At 41.1% G+C, this 17256-nt stretch overlaps 1 protein-coding gene and 1 non-coding gene across 5 annotated transcripts in view; one reads left to right on the forward strand and one right to left on the reverse strand.

Moving 5' to 3' along the window:
* Positions 1-1635: 1635 nt before the first annotated feature.
* TRNAL-UAG (transfer RNA leucine (anticodon UAG)) lies at positions 1636-1715 on the forward strand. The gene has a single exon. It is a non-coding gene; the product is annotated as a tRNA-Leu (tRNA).
* A 3881-nt stretch (positions 1716-5596) lies between these two features.
* LOC148014671 (uncharacterized) overlaps positions 5597-17256 on the reverse strand; it is a 36489-nt gene continuing 24829 nt past the window's right edge. For 2 of the 4 annotated variants that reach the window (XM_087667259.1, XM_087667258.1), the window contains exons 3-9: positions 7286-7402; positions 7005-7124; positions 6773-6912; positions 6566-6684; positions 6302-6470; positions 6094-6210; positions 5597-6005 (exon numbers count right to left, since the gene is read on the reverse strand). In XM_087667259.1, the coding sequence (XP_087523385.1) occupies positions 5880-6005; positions 6094-6210; positions 6302-6470; positions 6566-6684; positions 6773-6912; positions 7005-7124; positions 7286-7402 (908 nt within the window). In that variant the 3' untranslated portion in view covers positions 5597-5879. The remainder of the gene's footprint in view (positions 6006-6093; positions 6211-6301; positions 6471-6565; positions 6685-6772; positions 6913-7004; positions 7125-7285; positions 7403-17256) is intronic. The other 2 variants (XR_015688735.1, XM_087667260.1) reach the window with 2 other exon arrangements.

The raw sequence follows: 17256 nt of genomic DNA on the forward strand, positions 1-17256 counted from the left end.
TCTTGATAAAAAAGATCAAGAGTGGAACAAGAGGCTCACTTGAAAGGAGAGAGTTGTCACTCCGTAGATATAGGCACAAACAATGTTCAAAGCTTCCTTCTTTCTTCTTCCATGAGCATGAATAATCTCTGAATGGGCTGCTGCCCTCCTTTTAATACATATTTACCCTGTTTTACTCATCCAAGAGTGGCCTTTCATTTTCGTCAATGCATGGGAAGGGAGATACTTACAGTTCAAGTGGAGTCTTCTGAAGTTGCTTGTGGTTGCATGGCTTGGGCTTCCCCTTTGTGTGGTGGCTTGGACACCTCTCTTCATCCTCCATTCATGGCACCCTGCTCTCAACTTGAAGATGCCCGCAAAATGCGACACAAAAAATGGATGCCCCGTGTAGTTCAAATGCTCCTGAATAAGTCCATATAAGCAAGGCTAATGCATACACAATGTCCCACACTTAGTCAACTTGGACAAATCCGTCTTCTTTGTGACTTTGCCTGTGAGTACACTTAAATCTCTTGAATATCATAAGTACACAACCACATCATTGGCTTCTGGAAAATATAATCCAAGGGAACCTACCAAGTCATTTTCTCATGACCATATTTCTCTTGTTTAATGTTCCATGACTTACAGAATTTGTAGCAACTTCATGTAAGCAATGCAAGGAAGGTTAAGAGTAAGTAACCAAAAAATCAAATCATATTGTCAAGGACCCATAATAAATTTATTGCATTTTAAGGTAGAGAGCCCCGATTTCTTCTTTCATGCAAAGGGAAGCTATCGTGTGTTACCCCGATTGCTTCTCTTTGTTCAAACAAATGCAAATCGAGCAAGGTGTAGCCTCGCAAGCTCGCACTATTACCAACCGCCCGCATTGCAATTAATGGGCTTGCCCGGCAACGTTGGCTAGCTAGTTTTTTTTAATTAGGCACATTGACCGACTCAATGTGAATTATTGCATTTACTTTGGCAATGGCCTTCCACCTCACAACATTCCATGTCAAGCCCACACACCAATAGACAGGTGCTTTTGCTGCTTGAAGGGTGGTGGCCTCCATGTCACCCTGGCCCACAGACCACCACCCATCATCCTTTGTCTAGAACTATCTTAAAAAGAAGATCAATTATGATGATGAGCAACACATCATCTACCGTATTAGTTCCCCTCACAAACTAAAATACCGGGTGTGCTAAATAACTTATGCTAATGTTGGATAAACCTGGAATTTCAAGTGTGTCTCACATCACTCCACAACCAAGGATTTGGATTCGAGTTCCCTTGTCTACCCACCCACCACCATCATCCATCCACATTTTTGTAGTTCTAAACCTAATTGCATTTACGTTGCTAGCCAAAATACATGATGTTTCAACCTTGCCCATCTTTAAAAAGCACATTGCTGGCCTTGTCAAAAACAAACTCTGCCAACAAGCAAGAACCAAGCTTATTTTTAACAATCGAATATAGCACGAGCAGTTGGAGTGCCGTCAGAGCGGCGTCATCCTTAGAAATGGGTGAATTACTCGGAAAGCCCATGGTCTAAGGGAAATAGTGGAAATGCTGAATGATATTTGTGCGGGATCAACTTTAAGTTGTATAGAAAATCAATGTAATATTTACAGGATTTTTCATATCCCGACAGTTTGGCCGAGTGGTCTAAGGCTCTGGATTTAGGCTCCAGTCCGGAAGGGCGTGGGTTCAAATCCCACAGCTGTCAGGCGATTAGGCATTTTTGAGTACCTTCCCACAGCTGTCAGGCGTTTAGGCGTTTTTGAGTACCTTCTGCAATCTGATGCTCGTCTATGCACACAATGACACAACACAATTATTAGTGGTTTTCCAATCCTCGCTATTTTCCCATCTTTTTCAATAACACTTCATACATGTCCAACAAGCATCATAGAAATCTTCAATGCCCTAAACAAGTGAGGGTCTCCCACAAACGATAGGCATGCAAGCGCCATAAATTATCTCACAATGCACAAGGGGTGAGTCATTTTGACTCTTGCTATAGGAATTTTAGCTTGTGTATGGGTTTTCCCAAGCATTGTAAGACAAAATGATTGTCATGTGAGTGCTTGTAAAAAAATTTGGAGTATTGGCTAGAGGCCATGTGACCTTAACGTTACATTACATATCACTTTTAATGTCACATAGTTCTCCTCTATGAGCACGAGTGATCCGTTTCTCCTCCCAACCTCGCCTAGATAACTGCTGGCCCCTCTCTCCCCATTTTCTCTGCCAGCCGTCCACTTTTGGTGAGCCCTACTATTCTTGGACTCTCTTACTCTCTAGGCTCCCCTTAACCCCGTTCGGGCGCCCAAGAGCCCGGACGGTCATCCTCGTGCGTGTTCCCCTAGATTTACCTTAATGTCACATTAAATGTCACTTTAATGTCACATTCAATATTTGAGACCTTAAATGTTACATTAAATATCACTTTTAATGTCACATTAATGTCACAGGCCACTTTTCAAATATTCATTAAAAGTCATTCCTAGATTAGAAAGAGAACCTATGAAAGGCAAGATGTGTACAAAACACTTGATCCAGTTCAAGATGCCCAAATAAACACTAAAGTTCAAGATATGAAACACACATTTGGTTTAGTTCCAAAAATATTCCATCAATGATGTAAACGCAAGTATAAAAAATGAAAAAGTTATGCACTCACAATGAAGCTTTACTTTTCGAAACGTACAATGTCAAGCTTCCCTAACTGTGAAACTTGCACTATTAAGTTGTAGGATGCCTAATCATTAAGTCGCATATAACTATCGATGCACAATGGGTTGTGATCTCTTCTCATTTTTGAGTGGGCATGGTAGCTTTATATTCAAGAATGGCTATCAAATGAACTTGAATGGCCCAAGGATATTCATTTAGTAACGAACATTTTATATTCACATTGGACTGCTTAAATATATTTAGTATTCCAAATGGATTTGAAGGTACAAAATCATGGATTCAAATTAATTTGAGTAATGGATGCATCAAGATGTTGGGGTTGTTTTCCACTTTATTAAGGGTTCATCTAGTGCATTCAACTACCAATTGTATACAAGTTTAAGTTTTTATTTTTATTCTCTTTTAAGGCATCAAGCATCTCTTAAATTTTTATTGGTGTGCAAGGATATGTTTTATTTGTGACTACAAGGAAGAATTTTAATCACAAACTTTGATTTTTACCTATTTTGTCATGATTGAGACCTACAACTACCCAACATTTACTTTGATTCTAGTTTTTCTATTGTTGGCATACATCATTCTTGCAATTCAAATTCTTGTTTGTCCAAAACACACATTTCATGACACCTTCAACATGTAAAGATTATGAACCAAAACAAAGCATCTTGATCCACGATATCCAAGAGATAGTCACTTTCCAATTATGGTAACGTTTAAGACCTTGCTTTGTGAAAAAAGTAGTTGTGCACAAAATACGCAAACAATCCCAAAATCTGTTGAAAACTCAAGGGTTTGGTCCAAAAGCTTGAAATTTGAACACAACCAAGAAGAAGTTATGCACCTGTTTTTACATTCTTTAGAGGAATTGAGCTTCCTTTCCAACCATGTTTTAATTTTGGCATTTCTAAATGAGACATTACCAAAGGCAATGAAAAGGAGGTTCCAACCCAAAATAAGATAGCATCTTTTCATCTCTCTAGTGATCATTCCCATTGAACAACTAAGAGTGGAGAATATATTGCACTTCTCACAACAACTTTAGCACATGCTCAAATCAATTCCTTTTTATCTATCAATTTTTACAAGCGCATATGTTGTGTGTATACAAAACAAAAAAGAAAAGACTTAAAATTGTTGATTATAGCATTCACTATCACAAGTACACGGACCTTGATAACAATTATATGTGCACCACATCTTTCACTAGCCATCCTTTAAACAATGATTGAAGGCAATGATTATTAGTAACATGCATGGAATATAAATTCGACACAATATTTCAAAACCTCCCCATCATGAAGTATACCTACATTGATTATTTTCTCAAGGCTAGAGCTAGCACGGCATCAAACGTAAGCAATCTAACACAACAATATATGTATAATATGGCAAACAAGAAGCGTACACTGTAGCCAACCCTATTCCTATTGAAAATTGTGCATCCACATTAGGCTATCCCCCAAATGCATGCTCAAAACTCCCTCTTCCTATTGAAAATTTTGTGTCTACACCCCAAATGCATGCTCAAAATTCCAGCATGTGCCATGTTGATTTACCTTTGTGCAAGAGATGCTAAGTCACTATGCTCATAGCATAGATGCAAACATTGACCACATATCTCTACATCAAAAATTTCCAAACCACCTTCCCTCAACGAGCTACAAAGGAAATGACAATAGAACTTGCAGCTTATTATTGATGGAAACTCGTATGTCACACATAGCTACTTAGATTTGATAATATAGAACATAAATATAGCAATACTTTTGTAGCAATGTGTGATTATGGTTACATTATGCTTCTATGGCTTGTGTCATCTCAAATGCAGGCTGGATCTTCATCGACACTTCAAAAGTCTTATCAAAAGAGGAAACCTCCAGCAGATGGAAGGCTTCCTAGGCCATAACAAGCATAACCACTAAACAATCTCTCCATTGCCACTTGAAAAGTCAGAACGTAGATTACTCTCATCTGCAAAATCCAAGTCCAAGACTGTTTCCAAGGTACAAGTGGATCCTTGTAAAATTCATAAATCTATGCAAATGCATAGTCCTAGTTGTAGACCTCATAAACTTATGGAGCTAGTAGCAAGAAACCTGCTCTATGTCCCCAAAGTGATGGCCTAGTGGTAAAGCTCATGCTTCATAACCTAGAGGTTGTAAGTTCAAGCCCCGAAAGGTGCATCATGGGCAGGGGCACCTATGTTCACATGGATCATTCATGAGAACCTGCTCTATGTCCCCAAAGTGATGGCCTAGTGGTAAAGCTCATGCTTCATAACCTAGAGGTTGTAAGTTCAAGCCCTGAAAGGTGCATCATGGGCAGGGGCACCTATCTTCACATGGATCCTTCGTGAGGTTGGGGCTCTTGCTTCTTGAACACTCAAGTGAACCCTCCTTGGTGGAAGGCCTGAGAAGAATTCCAGTTGTGATCAATCTTTGAAAGGTGCATCATGGGCAGGGGCACCTATCTTCACATGGATCATTCGTGAGGTTGGGACTCTTGCTTCTTGAACACTCAAGTGAACCCTCCTTGGTGGAAGGCCTGAGAAGAATTCCAGTTGTGATCAATCTTTGCCACTCACTTGCCTCGTGGATTATCCTTGGTGTCCATAGGAGATGCCTATGTTGTTTCATGGCTACTAGGGGAGTCACCCCCCCTGTGCCATTCAAGTATGTGAGCCCAATGGAACAAAAAAGATTAAAAAAAGGTACTCTACCAGTTCTAATGCATCGAAAGGTTAGGATGATGCTCTCAATTCGTTGGTAGGCCTTCATATCATGCAACTGCCAAGTCAATTTCCGACCAAGACAATGATCAAACAATCCAGACATACACTCCTAAAAATCTACCACTTTATCAACACACGCCCACAACTTTTCACTAATAGACCAACTCAAAGAACTCGCAGATAGACTTGATATTATTATTCTCCTGTTTCTGGAGTCGGTGTATAAAACATGAAGCAGGACTAGTAAGTGTCTGGCATGGTCTTATGCTTGAGATTACAAACGAGACTTTCAGTGTGTGTTGGCTTGCTACATCACAATTGATCTTCCACTCAGTGGAAAACACCTTAGCTTGTTGAGAAAGTAACTGATTCCTGGGAATCGTGCAGAAAAACAACTCACCCAATGAACATCACGGTAGTAATAAACAATTTACTCCAATTCCAGGATGGTACCCAATCACTTCAGGTTCTTGATTGAGACAAAGGCAGAACCGACTCCCGAAAGGTCATGCTGATCCGGCGAGGAGATATCAGATCTTCATTCTTTATGCTGTGTGTAAAATTGTAACGACACTCACCTGTCAATACCTGTCCATACAAAACAACAATAGACACTCAACACTTACTCAGTTCCTACTATGCCTAAACAACAATCCCAGTAGCAAGGATGCATCACCTGAATAGACCTTGGTCTCAGCAGAACCTTGTAACATTCTCGAGGGCCCCTCTCCCTTTCATAAGTCATTTTGCATTCACCAGACAAGCTCAAATTCACCAGCACAGTTCCTGACAGCTAGAATGTACCTTCTTTAGTATCTATATGAGACCTGATAAAGCATGCCAATCAGAATTTAAAAAGATTCTCATCATACAAAGGTGCTAACCTGACGATCATCAACATGAGGCTTAAGCCAGTGCCCTCTATCCCTGTAATAGTCGATTGAATTCATCTCATTCGGCCAAAAATCATTCAGAACAGGAACTCTGGCTCTCATTCTTTCCAAAATAGGCTGGACAGCTTTTGGCATCTCAAAAATCGCTGGACAAGACATCCTGGTATCCTCAGGCATCCACACAGTCAAGACTACTGAATCATATTGTTTTCATGAGACAGTGGTTAAAAACATCAAATGCACCTGCCATTCTACCTTCTTCTCAAGTCCATTACCACACCATATGCTTTGCCCATCTGCAAACCATTAAATGTTGTAACCTTCCATGGATTTTTTAGATCCATGTCCAGCAGAGAAATTAGATGATGTTCCTCCTGCTTAATTGCAAGCAATGACAGGAATTAGCCTCCATTTCATAATTCTCTGATCACTATTGCATGACAACTAAAAGCAGGCACACACCACCTCCGGCAAGATGAAATCCTCTATAAGAATATGTCCTTTTGGAGCTTTTAAGGGTGGAGATGCTCTGATGAAGCTCCATGCGCTGTTCACAAATTTGGAGCCAGAAACGCTTGCCTCAGAACTTGAATGACATCTTCCTAACAAGTGCATAAGATATCATTAAATCATCAATCATCAGATCATAACAATCTGTATGATGGAGCACCTCAGCAGAGTGAGCTAATTTCACCTCGATCAATGTCAGCAGCTTCTACAATAGATTTATAAGAGCAATATGACTGAACTGCTTTTCCTGCATTCACAGTTTCCTTCACTCCAAAATTGTTATCGACTATCTCCTGTGACTGACCTGATGAAAAATTTTAAAAAAAGAATCTTAATCAGCGCTAGTGCTTGACCTACTTCCAAAACCCCTTGTGTGCATAGTATTAAAAAACTAGCACACAAACTCCTAAGTTTTTTTGTTTGAAAAGCAATTTATATATTAGGAACAAGGTTGCCTTGATACACCTTCAGCAAAGCTGGTAACTTTGGCTCGTGCTGCTCCACAACCTAAAGACCCAACCTCTGCTTTTGATTCTCTTGTATATCTCTCACCAGCATTCTCAATACATGCTTCGACATCCTCTGGTAAGTAAATAGAAAAATTCACAGTAAACAGCTCCCGTGTTTAAGCTTCAATTATTAGTTGCTGGATATCAAAAGCCCAAAATTTAGTCTAGACAATATTTCTCCGGCTAAAAAACTACACCTCACTTAACACTCAAAGCTGGTTTAAGTATTTAGAGTTTGTACTATGCTTAGGTACCCCACGTGACATTCATAGAAATCAATCAGGTTTTTTGTAAACTGAACATACAAGTCAAGGCATCTACCTCAATTATGTAAAAATCCAAGCTGCTCAATCCCCATATTACTGTCTAGTAGACGATCCATTGTTTATTTAAATATTCTCTTGAGTACAGCATGTGAGCATAGTACATTGTGAGACACAGAGACTGACTAGCTTGTGAATGCACTGCTGTTTCCAGAGCCCAAAAGCAGGATACCTGTACTATTACATGAAACAGTAAAGCTACTCTAAAGAGTACTTTTCTCACCTCAGATTACACTCATGTAAGCACATTACCCCTCTTTTCATCAATCAATAAAGTTGCTGTAAAAGAATACCTCTCACACTTCTGATTAGGCTCATGCAAGCACATCACTTTGGGCTAGACCTGACAGAGCAGAAAAGGAAACAGCATTGGAGGAAGGGGAAGATAGAAAAGCCACATAGAGAGAGAGAGAGAGAGAGAGAGAGAGGCTGAATAGCATGTGAATGCTCCTGTTTCCACCAGAGTCTAAAAGTAAATCTATCAAGGAAACTTGTACCATGATATCGATCAATAAAGCTAATCTAAAGAGGACTTTTCTTGCCTCTAATTACATTCATGTAAGCACATCACACCTCCTTTCATCAATCAATAAAGTTACCCCAAAGCTTCTTACCTCTGATTATACTCATGTAAGCACATCACTTAGGGCTAGATCTAGTGGAGTAGAAAAGGAAATAGCAACGTTGGAGAAAGGGGAAAATAGAAAAGCACACCATCAAGACAAGGGAGGAAGGAGACCTCTCGGATCATTATCACAGGGAACAGTTATGAAAGACCTGGAGGAACAGAAAAGGTTGGAGAAGGAAAATGGAAAAGCCAATGGAGTAGGAAGCCTTCTCTGAACATAGTCACAGGAGATTGGGATAAGGGACCCCAAATGTACAAACCATACACATTGTAGGAAGGGGAAAATGCAAAAACCATGTCATCAAAATGAGGAACAGAGGAGTCTTTTCAGATCATAGTTACAGCCAATGCCTAAGTGCCTTATTCCATTTCTAGCAATCACAACTAGTGCATCCAACAAGTCACCCTATAAACCCTAGTACACAACAGTAAAAGTTCTTGTCTTGTCCCCGATTCCTCAATGCATGGCCATGCAAATCAGTCCAGCTTTGTCCCCTTGACCTTGCCAACGTGTCCTCTCACCATCAATGGCCTTCTATGCAACAAAGAAGATCTGATCGCTCTCTTAAAGCATCAACGCGCTTCAAGATTCAGCACACAACACGATCAGTGATGATCGCCCAAGATTGTTGCATGCATGTCCCAATTCCAACTCTGAAGGACATGCACAACAACAAATTCTTCCATTCTCTTCAAGAAATTAAGTCCACCCACACGCACAGTCATTTATTCCAACATGCAACCCCAATGATTGTCAAGACTCAAAAGTGGGCATAGCAATGGAAGCATGTGAAACTGTTGTAATAGACTGCACAACACAAGAGAGAAAAAAAAAGACTACAAAGAAAAGAAGAACACTATAAAGAGAGAACTCAGAAGAATGCTCTGGAAATGGAATCCATATACCAAGACATGAGATAGTCGAAAACAACAATGAGTCGCCAGCTGAGTGGGCACTGGCACCAGCTCCCTCTATCCAACATGACCTGCAAGTAATAGAGTATGCTGAGAATGATATAGGAGAGGAGGGATGGCAGCCTATAAATAGGCAAAGAGCAAGATCAGGTCGCCAGCATCTAGAGGACTCAAAATAGAGGTTGACCAGCCAAGAAATGCATAAAATAAACAGTTGCCCATAAAATAATTGGCACCCATTGATCCTCAAAACACAACCTGACTCACACATGGACTAACTAATCTACTAACACCCTCTCTCAGATCATGGATGATCTACTACAATACAATGATAATGACTCATCAAAGGACATACAACAATAAACATCAAAATGAACAATGGCTACCCAAGCAATGGGTGATCAAGCCACCACCAAGATGCCTCCAAGAGAGAATCTAATGTCAATGTCGATCATACGAGATCCTCAATATAGAAAGGAGTCATGGCAGCTCTCCATGTCTGTCAAACAATGCATCTCCAATAGCATACATGACCATCCTCTCAACAATGCCTCTGAGCATACAAAACCATGGATTCCCTACCTTTGGCCACCAAGTATCCCCTCATATGAGCTTGAACTAGGAGCCAATCCCACTCTCTATCAAGGAACAAGCTCATCATGAACTTGGATGTCAAATCTAGCTCCAGGATCCAAAACCTGCCAACAAGCTTCAGTCGATTCATTAAGGAATATGCCTCTCTAGATCCTATGCACCTATATACCAATATGGATGAGGCTCACCGGCCCCACCTCACCATCCTCTTGCACACTCCCTCTTGCATTGGAGAGTCATGAGGGATGACACTGAAAACAATGAGGGGCAACCATGCCCTCTCCCTTCTCGATAGAAGATGACCTCTTTTAGGCCTTCGCATTTGCCTTGGCCAGAGGATTTGAATCAAAGTCGGAGGAGGAGGACGACATTTGATAAAGTGGATGCAGCAATGTAACCGTGTGAAACTGCAAAGGAAAAAAGAACACTACAAAAAGAGACCTTAGGAGGATGCTCAAGAAAGGGAATCCATATACCAAGACATGAGACAATCGAATACAACAGTGAATCACCAGCTGAGTGGGCACTCACACTGGCTCCCTGTCTCCAATAGGACCTCCAAAAAATAACAAAGTATGCTCACAATGATACAAAGGAGGAGGGAGCCTGACCTATCAATAGGCAAAGAACAAGATCAAGTCGACCAGCATCTGGAGGCCTCAAAATACAGGTCAGCCAGCCAAGAAATGCATAAAATAACTAGCGCCCATTGATCCTCTCTGGAACAGAAATGCACAACCCAATAAAACACAACACACATGGACTGACTAACATCCTAACAATCATCTCTATTCAACTAAAATCATTGCCAAAAGAAGAGAGGGAAGATAGCACATAGTCTTGATCTGATCCAACGGTAAATTGATATCAAAGGAAAAGAGTGAAAATGGCAGGCAGACAAATGCTGATCAAAACCAACAACACGATGCTGTCCAAGTGTCATGATGTTGTCTGTGCTGATCACAATGTTATCCTTCATGTATCTGTTAGCAATGCATGATGTATGTCATCTCCTAGTTGTAAGCCCTATCACTGAGTCAGTGAGGGACACCTAAACTTCTGACATTTATAGTCTGTTTCTGATGTGCATATAATCAAAATGCAAAGTTCACCACAGTCTGGAGCAGTCAGCCACCAAATGCAAGATCCTGGCAAGGTGCAACAGCATGGCAAGAGGTGGATCAGCCCTGGTGACAGCAGGACCAGTCCCCCACAACACCAGCAACAGTCAAAATGCAGGTTGCAGCCAACTTTGGGGCAAGGAAAACAGTCACCCAGCTCTGAAAGTAGGTTAGAGAGCAAACATAAGGATTTGGAGCTTTGGACTAAAAAAGCAAACTTCAGCAGCTCAAATCAGCAGCAAAACAAGTTGCCCAATATAGAAACAAGTTGCCTAGTATGCAACAGGACCAAGAACAGCACAACGTAGCAATGTGAGACCTGAAAGAGTGAATAACTACAGCACAAAGAACCAAAAACCAGTAATATTGGTCATCTAATACCATGTGAGAACAAGCGACGAAAGTGGAAGAATCACAATTGCTAAAGATGAAGAAAAATGAAAAGGGAAAGAGAGAACACAAGAAACGTATCATACAAACCACACAATAATACAAAGCCTAATAAAGAGAGCCTAAAGGCTAACACACATGAAATGTACACCACTAATACCTCAATCTCTGACAGCTCACAATGAACTAGTGGTGACGACCACCTTTTTGGATCTCCAAGAATGGGGTGCTCCTTACTTCTTTCTAAGGCCAAAAACTCCACAAAGCACACTTTCTCGCTAGTGTAGATGTCTTGAGTCTTTGGATCATACAACCAATAACCCACTGACTAGGTGTTGTACCAAGAACAAATATCATGAGGCCTTCAAATCCATATCCCCTCACTCTTTCTTTGGAATGTGGACATATGAACATATGCCTCAACAGGTGTCATACCTGAAGTTGTCGACATCAATAATGTCTTAAAGATATGAATAGTCGTCACTACAGCCTTTGTCCAAAAAGAATGGAGCACCTAGCAATGCTCCAGCATGGTCCTCACATCTCCATCATTGTCTTGTTCTTATGTTTCGACACAAATTTTTGGATGGAGTGTTGGTATTAACAAACTCTTGATTTGTGCAAAATCAAGCCACTTACTTCAAGGTAAACTCACCACTTTTATCAGCTATAATAGCTTTCTATGAGAGTGCGCAATAGAAGGGGAACATGAACACAGAGAGAAAGAAAGAGAGAGACAGCACGAGAAGGAAAAAGGAAATCTACATTGACTAAAGATAAATGCTGAATACAACAGCATGGACTGATCAATCCCTGCACACAACCCAAGCCATCAGTGAGGGCACCACATCAATCTGAGAATGATGATGGCGGCAGCACCGAAGTCCAAGGAGAATGCTGCAAAAGAGAATACTCTGCCAAGTTGACGCGGGGGGGGGTCAGCTATAAATAGCTGAAGAACTTCAAAACTGGCCAACCGCTGTCCACGTGGCCCTAAAAGCTGTGCGACCTGCAATAAATGCAGTCAGCAACAATAAACAAAGTGAAAAATGTTGTGGTGGCCATCTTGGAAAATTTAAAACATCCTGGAGCAAGGGGGGACCATTAACAAGCAACACTAACTAGCAGACACGAGCTGAAGTAGGGGACTTGTTGCAGATACGTACCACGGTAGCCACTACCTCACCCCAAAGGGAATGGGGGAGACTCCTATGGTCCCACATTGATCGGGCCATTTCAAGCATGGTCCGATTAGCATGCTCCACCACACCATTCTCAGATGGTGTGTTCAGATGGGAGTACTCCACCCGAATGCCATGATCCTTGCAAAAGTAAAAAAGCATGTTAAAATAAAACTTGCCACCATGGTCTGCTCGTACACAGCGAACTTTGAAAGAGATTTGTATCTCTACAAACACCTTCCACTCGCAAAAGGGGAAGTACACCATGCTCTTGCACTCTGAGAAATAGAGCCACATATAACGGCTAAAGTTGTCAACAATCAGCATGAGATACTTGGCCTTCCCACAAAAGGTTGTGCCCATAGGTCCACAAAGGTCCGTGTGAACTAACTCAAGCAATGTCAAAGCCCTTCAAGTAGCAACCTATGGATGAGACTGTCTATGCTACTTGCCCCACAAGCAGCTGCGGCATAGAGTGTAAACAAGAGGAAAATCCAAGAGTCCCTCCATCATCTTCTTTCGAGAAGCCCATCTAATAGCATCAAGGTTTAAATGCCCATAACAAACATGCCAAACTAGTCCAAGCTCGTGTGAAGACCGTGCAACAAGGACTGTGAGTGCGTAAAATCCACCCTCCTTTGTACTTGTCCAAAGAGCGATTCTGGTAGATGTGTCCTCCACAATGACTACATCCTAGGTGAAAATGATTCATGTAACTAGCTATGTAAGACCGTAAACAAACAAGAGGTTAAAGCCCAAATCTAGTACATAAAGGACTTTGGCCAAAGAAGTATGTCAATCTAGCAATAGGGCAATGGTCCCCACTCCTTGCATGGGGACGAAAGAGTTATCACCAATGGTGATGGATCCCCCTCTAGATCTCATGAAGCCAATCTTGGCAATAAGCCATGTGGAAAGAGTCCTCACTATCAACGAGCCAAGTCTTCTCCTCGGAAAAAGAAACAAGAGTTGTATCATCCACCCCCAACAAGTGTACAAAGAAAGACTCAATCATAGCTGATATAGCCTTCGAATCCTCAAACCCCTCCTTGGGCTTCGAATGGGATACTTCTACCAACACTTCTCCTCTGGATGAGTGTCATTACCGCAATGGGGGCACTTAGGTTGCTTCTTGGAATCCTTTGAATCATCCTTCTTGTCCTCTTGTTAATTGGCCTCGGGCTCCCCCTTCTTCTTCCCTCCCCTCGAACCTACTATAAAAGTCTTCGTAGAGCCGGGTCCACAGGCACCTATATCTCTAAGCCACTCGTCATGCTCCAAGACTAGCGGGGCAAGGTTCTTAAAAAGAAGAGTATTGCAGGTCCTCGAAGTCAAAAGAATGGTATAGAATACATTGAGCTTTAGAGATGGCAACTGAGTCAAAAGAATCATGGCCATGTCCTCAAAGGAAATAGTCTGTCCGAGAGATGCAAGCTCATCCCTCATGTCCTCCAATTGGTTAACATGGTCCTTCATGGAAGAAGAATCGTCGATACTGAGCATCCGAAGCTTCTTCTCAAGGGATATACAGTGGGTAAACATCTTCTAATGGTAGAGAGACGCTAGCTTCTTCCACACCTCTGTGACAGTCTTCAATCTACGAACACACACTAGAACAAAAGTTGTTAGGCTCATGAAAAGAAAAGCTCGATCCCATAGGACAACACAGTCCATCATTGATCCCACTTTGGGATCCTCCACAAGATGGGGTACAGGATGGGAAACAAACGCCCAAATGTCAAAGGTATCGAGAATGTACTCCACCTTACACAACCACAACGAATATTTAGAACCATCCAAGTGGTCCTCTTTGGGCAAAGAAGGAAGTACGAGCACTTGCATAATGCATTGAGGATACCATAGGAGGCACCTTAGAACTAGGGTCACACATCTTTTGGGAAAGATGGAGGGAGAAGGAAGGAGGGAGGAGGAAGGAGAGGCTTGCCATACAAATAGACTTGGTGACCTTTGCTCTTCTTGATCATCGCAATAATCTCACCACCTTTCAGAGGAATGATTGTTGAGTGTAAAGGCCCTTTACACTCTCCCGTGTATATACTACTTCACACACGTGAACTCACCCTAGCGGGTGTAAGTGTATCGTACCCTAAGTATAAATACTTTCTTTCATTCTTTGTGTAACAAACTAGTACACACCTATCCGTCGACTCACTCTCACTCTATCTCACTATTCAACGCTATTCAATTCTGGATCATTGAGCACCTCGTTTAATGCGCCTACTCTCTACTCTCTCTCTATCTGCTTCTGCTTCAACTCTACAAACTAGTATCAGAGCCAATGGCTCACATAAGCAGGCTATCATGACCGGTAGTCACAACAAACAGTGTAGTTGTCATCATTGGAAGCAGGCAATAATCATAGCTGAGCAGTTGGCAGCCTTGTTACAAGCACAGGACCAGCGACAAGGTCGGGTATAGTCGCGACGGAAAACTGCTGCATGTCGGGTGACTGGAGGAGGCGTGCGTCAAACGCACATGCGTAACAGACGACAAGGTATCGGGCTACACGAGTCGACAGGTCACATGGCCACACGGATGATGGACAGGTCGACGGCCCCAAATTTTTTTGTCTAATCAGAAATTTTCAGTCTGATTTATTTTCCCTCTTCCGGGTGTTCACACGAGCAAGCACAAAGCACAAATCTGTGCAAATTTACTCCTTAAAATTTGGGGCTTTTCGCAGATTTGTTGCCAGACGCATGTGTCAATGACTCTTGATCCATAAATTGTAGACATTAAGTGCACGGGTCTCAAACATTTTGGGGATTTTCATATACAAGTGAATTTTTTGCTTGTTTGAGCCAATTTCTTGGAAATTATACACTCTTGAACCCCAAAATTTGGGGCTTTTACAAAAATTTTGAAATTTCTGCAGCATTAGCCCGTACTTGATGCTTGGGAAGATGTATTGATGCAATCGGAGCAGATTCACTACAGAAATTTTGGGGCTTTTCACATTGGGGATGTATTTTGAGTCGATTTGAGACTGGATAGTGAAATTTGCAGCAAATTCACTACTGAGTGGGAGTCTTTTGAGTTTTGGATGCTTCAAATGTTGAAAAAGGGCAGCTTCTCTTGGTATATGTATTGCTGAATACTCACTATGCAGTGAAACAATGGTAAATACAACATTTGGGTCATTGCATTTGGGAATTTTGGTGATGTATTACTGAAAGGGAGCTATCTTTAATGCAAATGTATCAGTTTTCATTCATGTATATGCTGTAATCAGTACTTGAGACTGAAATTGTAGCTAAACATCTGCTTCTTGGACACTTTGGAAGCACAAGAGTGTGTACTTGCTGTTACAATTCAGCAACCTTGCTATTGGCTGAAAGGATTCAGCCCTTTATTGCAATTGTGTATTGCTAAAGATGGTTGCTAGTGCATCTGATCTTTCAAAAGATCGTATACAAGGTATACTCTTTCTAAAGGATTGTGATGATGCTTTAGCAGAACATAAGCATGTTGCTTTGTTAGATGAGGATTGGGTTAAAATGAATAAAAAGGCCATTACTTACATTAAAATGGCTGTCACAAATGATATCCTGGTTGATATAAAGGGGCTTGATACTGCCTATGTAGTTTGGGAGAAACTCAAGGCTACTTATGAAAATACAACTCATGTCAACCAAGTACGTCTCATGCAGAAGTTGGTCAACTTGAAGCTTGATGAGTCTAAGATTGCCTCAAAGTATTTGGATGCTTTCACTAGTATTTTGAGTCAATTAAAGGATGCAGGTTTGCCAGCTTTTGATCCTAAATTGGGGGCTATCTTCTTGCTCATGACCTTGCTCGATTCATGGGAAACATTGGTTGTGTCATTGAGTAATAATCCCAACTTGACATTTGATGGTGTATGTGGTTCTATTCTCAATGAAGAGATTAGACACAAGGCAAGTGGGGAAAACAATGGATCAACCTACAATGTAAGAGGAAAAACTGAAAAAATATATAATGCTACAAATAAAAACAAAAATCACAGAAAAAAGCAAGGAAAAACAGCAAGATGTAACTTGTTATCAATGTGGTCGCAAAGGGCATAAAAAGCCCGATTGCAGGTACTTCAAAAAGGAACAAGAACACAAGAAGCAAGCTAATGCAAAAGGCAAAAAGAATGACAAGGATGGCAGCTCTACCCTTAAAGAGAGAGAAAAAGCAAATGTGGTATCTACTGTTGTTATTGAGGAAATAGAAGAGGATAAAGATGTTGATTTGTTGGTTGCATTTTCAGATCTGCTTGCTATGACAATGGAGGATATGTATATCACTAAAGCAGATGTGATAAATGCTTTGTTGTCAGCTCATGATGGTTTGTCATAATCGTGGATTGTTGCCAGCGGTGCTTCTTTTCATGTAACTCCATCTCTAGAGTGCTTTTATGCTTATGTAGAAGGTAATCTTGGAAAAGTCTACCTTGGCAACAATCATGCATGTGATATTGAAGGAATAAGCACCATACACTTGGCTTTAGAAAATGGTCAAGAATTGATTCTTCATGATGTTAGGTATGTACCTGGCATCAAGAAGAGCTTGCTTTCTATTGGGCAACTAGACAACAAAGATTATTTCACTACTTTTGGTGGTAGTATGTGGAAAATACAGAAAGAATCTATACTAGTCACTAGAGGTGGTAAAAAGGGAACTCTATATTATCTCTACTGCAAGGCACTTCCTGGAAAGTTTGTTGCAGTTGCTGAAGTACAGTCACATATGGAGTTATGGCATAAGTGTCTTAAGACACATGAGCCAAA

This window comes from Lygodium microphyllum, chromosome 25, assembly GCF_053477565.2.
Source record: "Lygodium microphyllum isolate KBCC chromosome 25, Lygodium_microphyllum_v1.1.10, whole genome shotgun sequence".
NCBI lineage: Eukaryota > Viridiplantae > Streptophyta > Polypodiopsida > Schizaeales > Lygodiaceae > Lygodium > Lygodium microphyllum.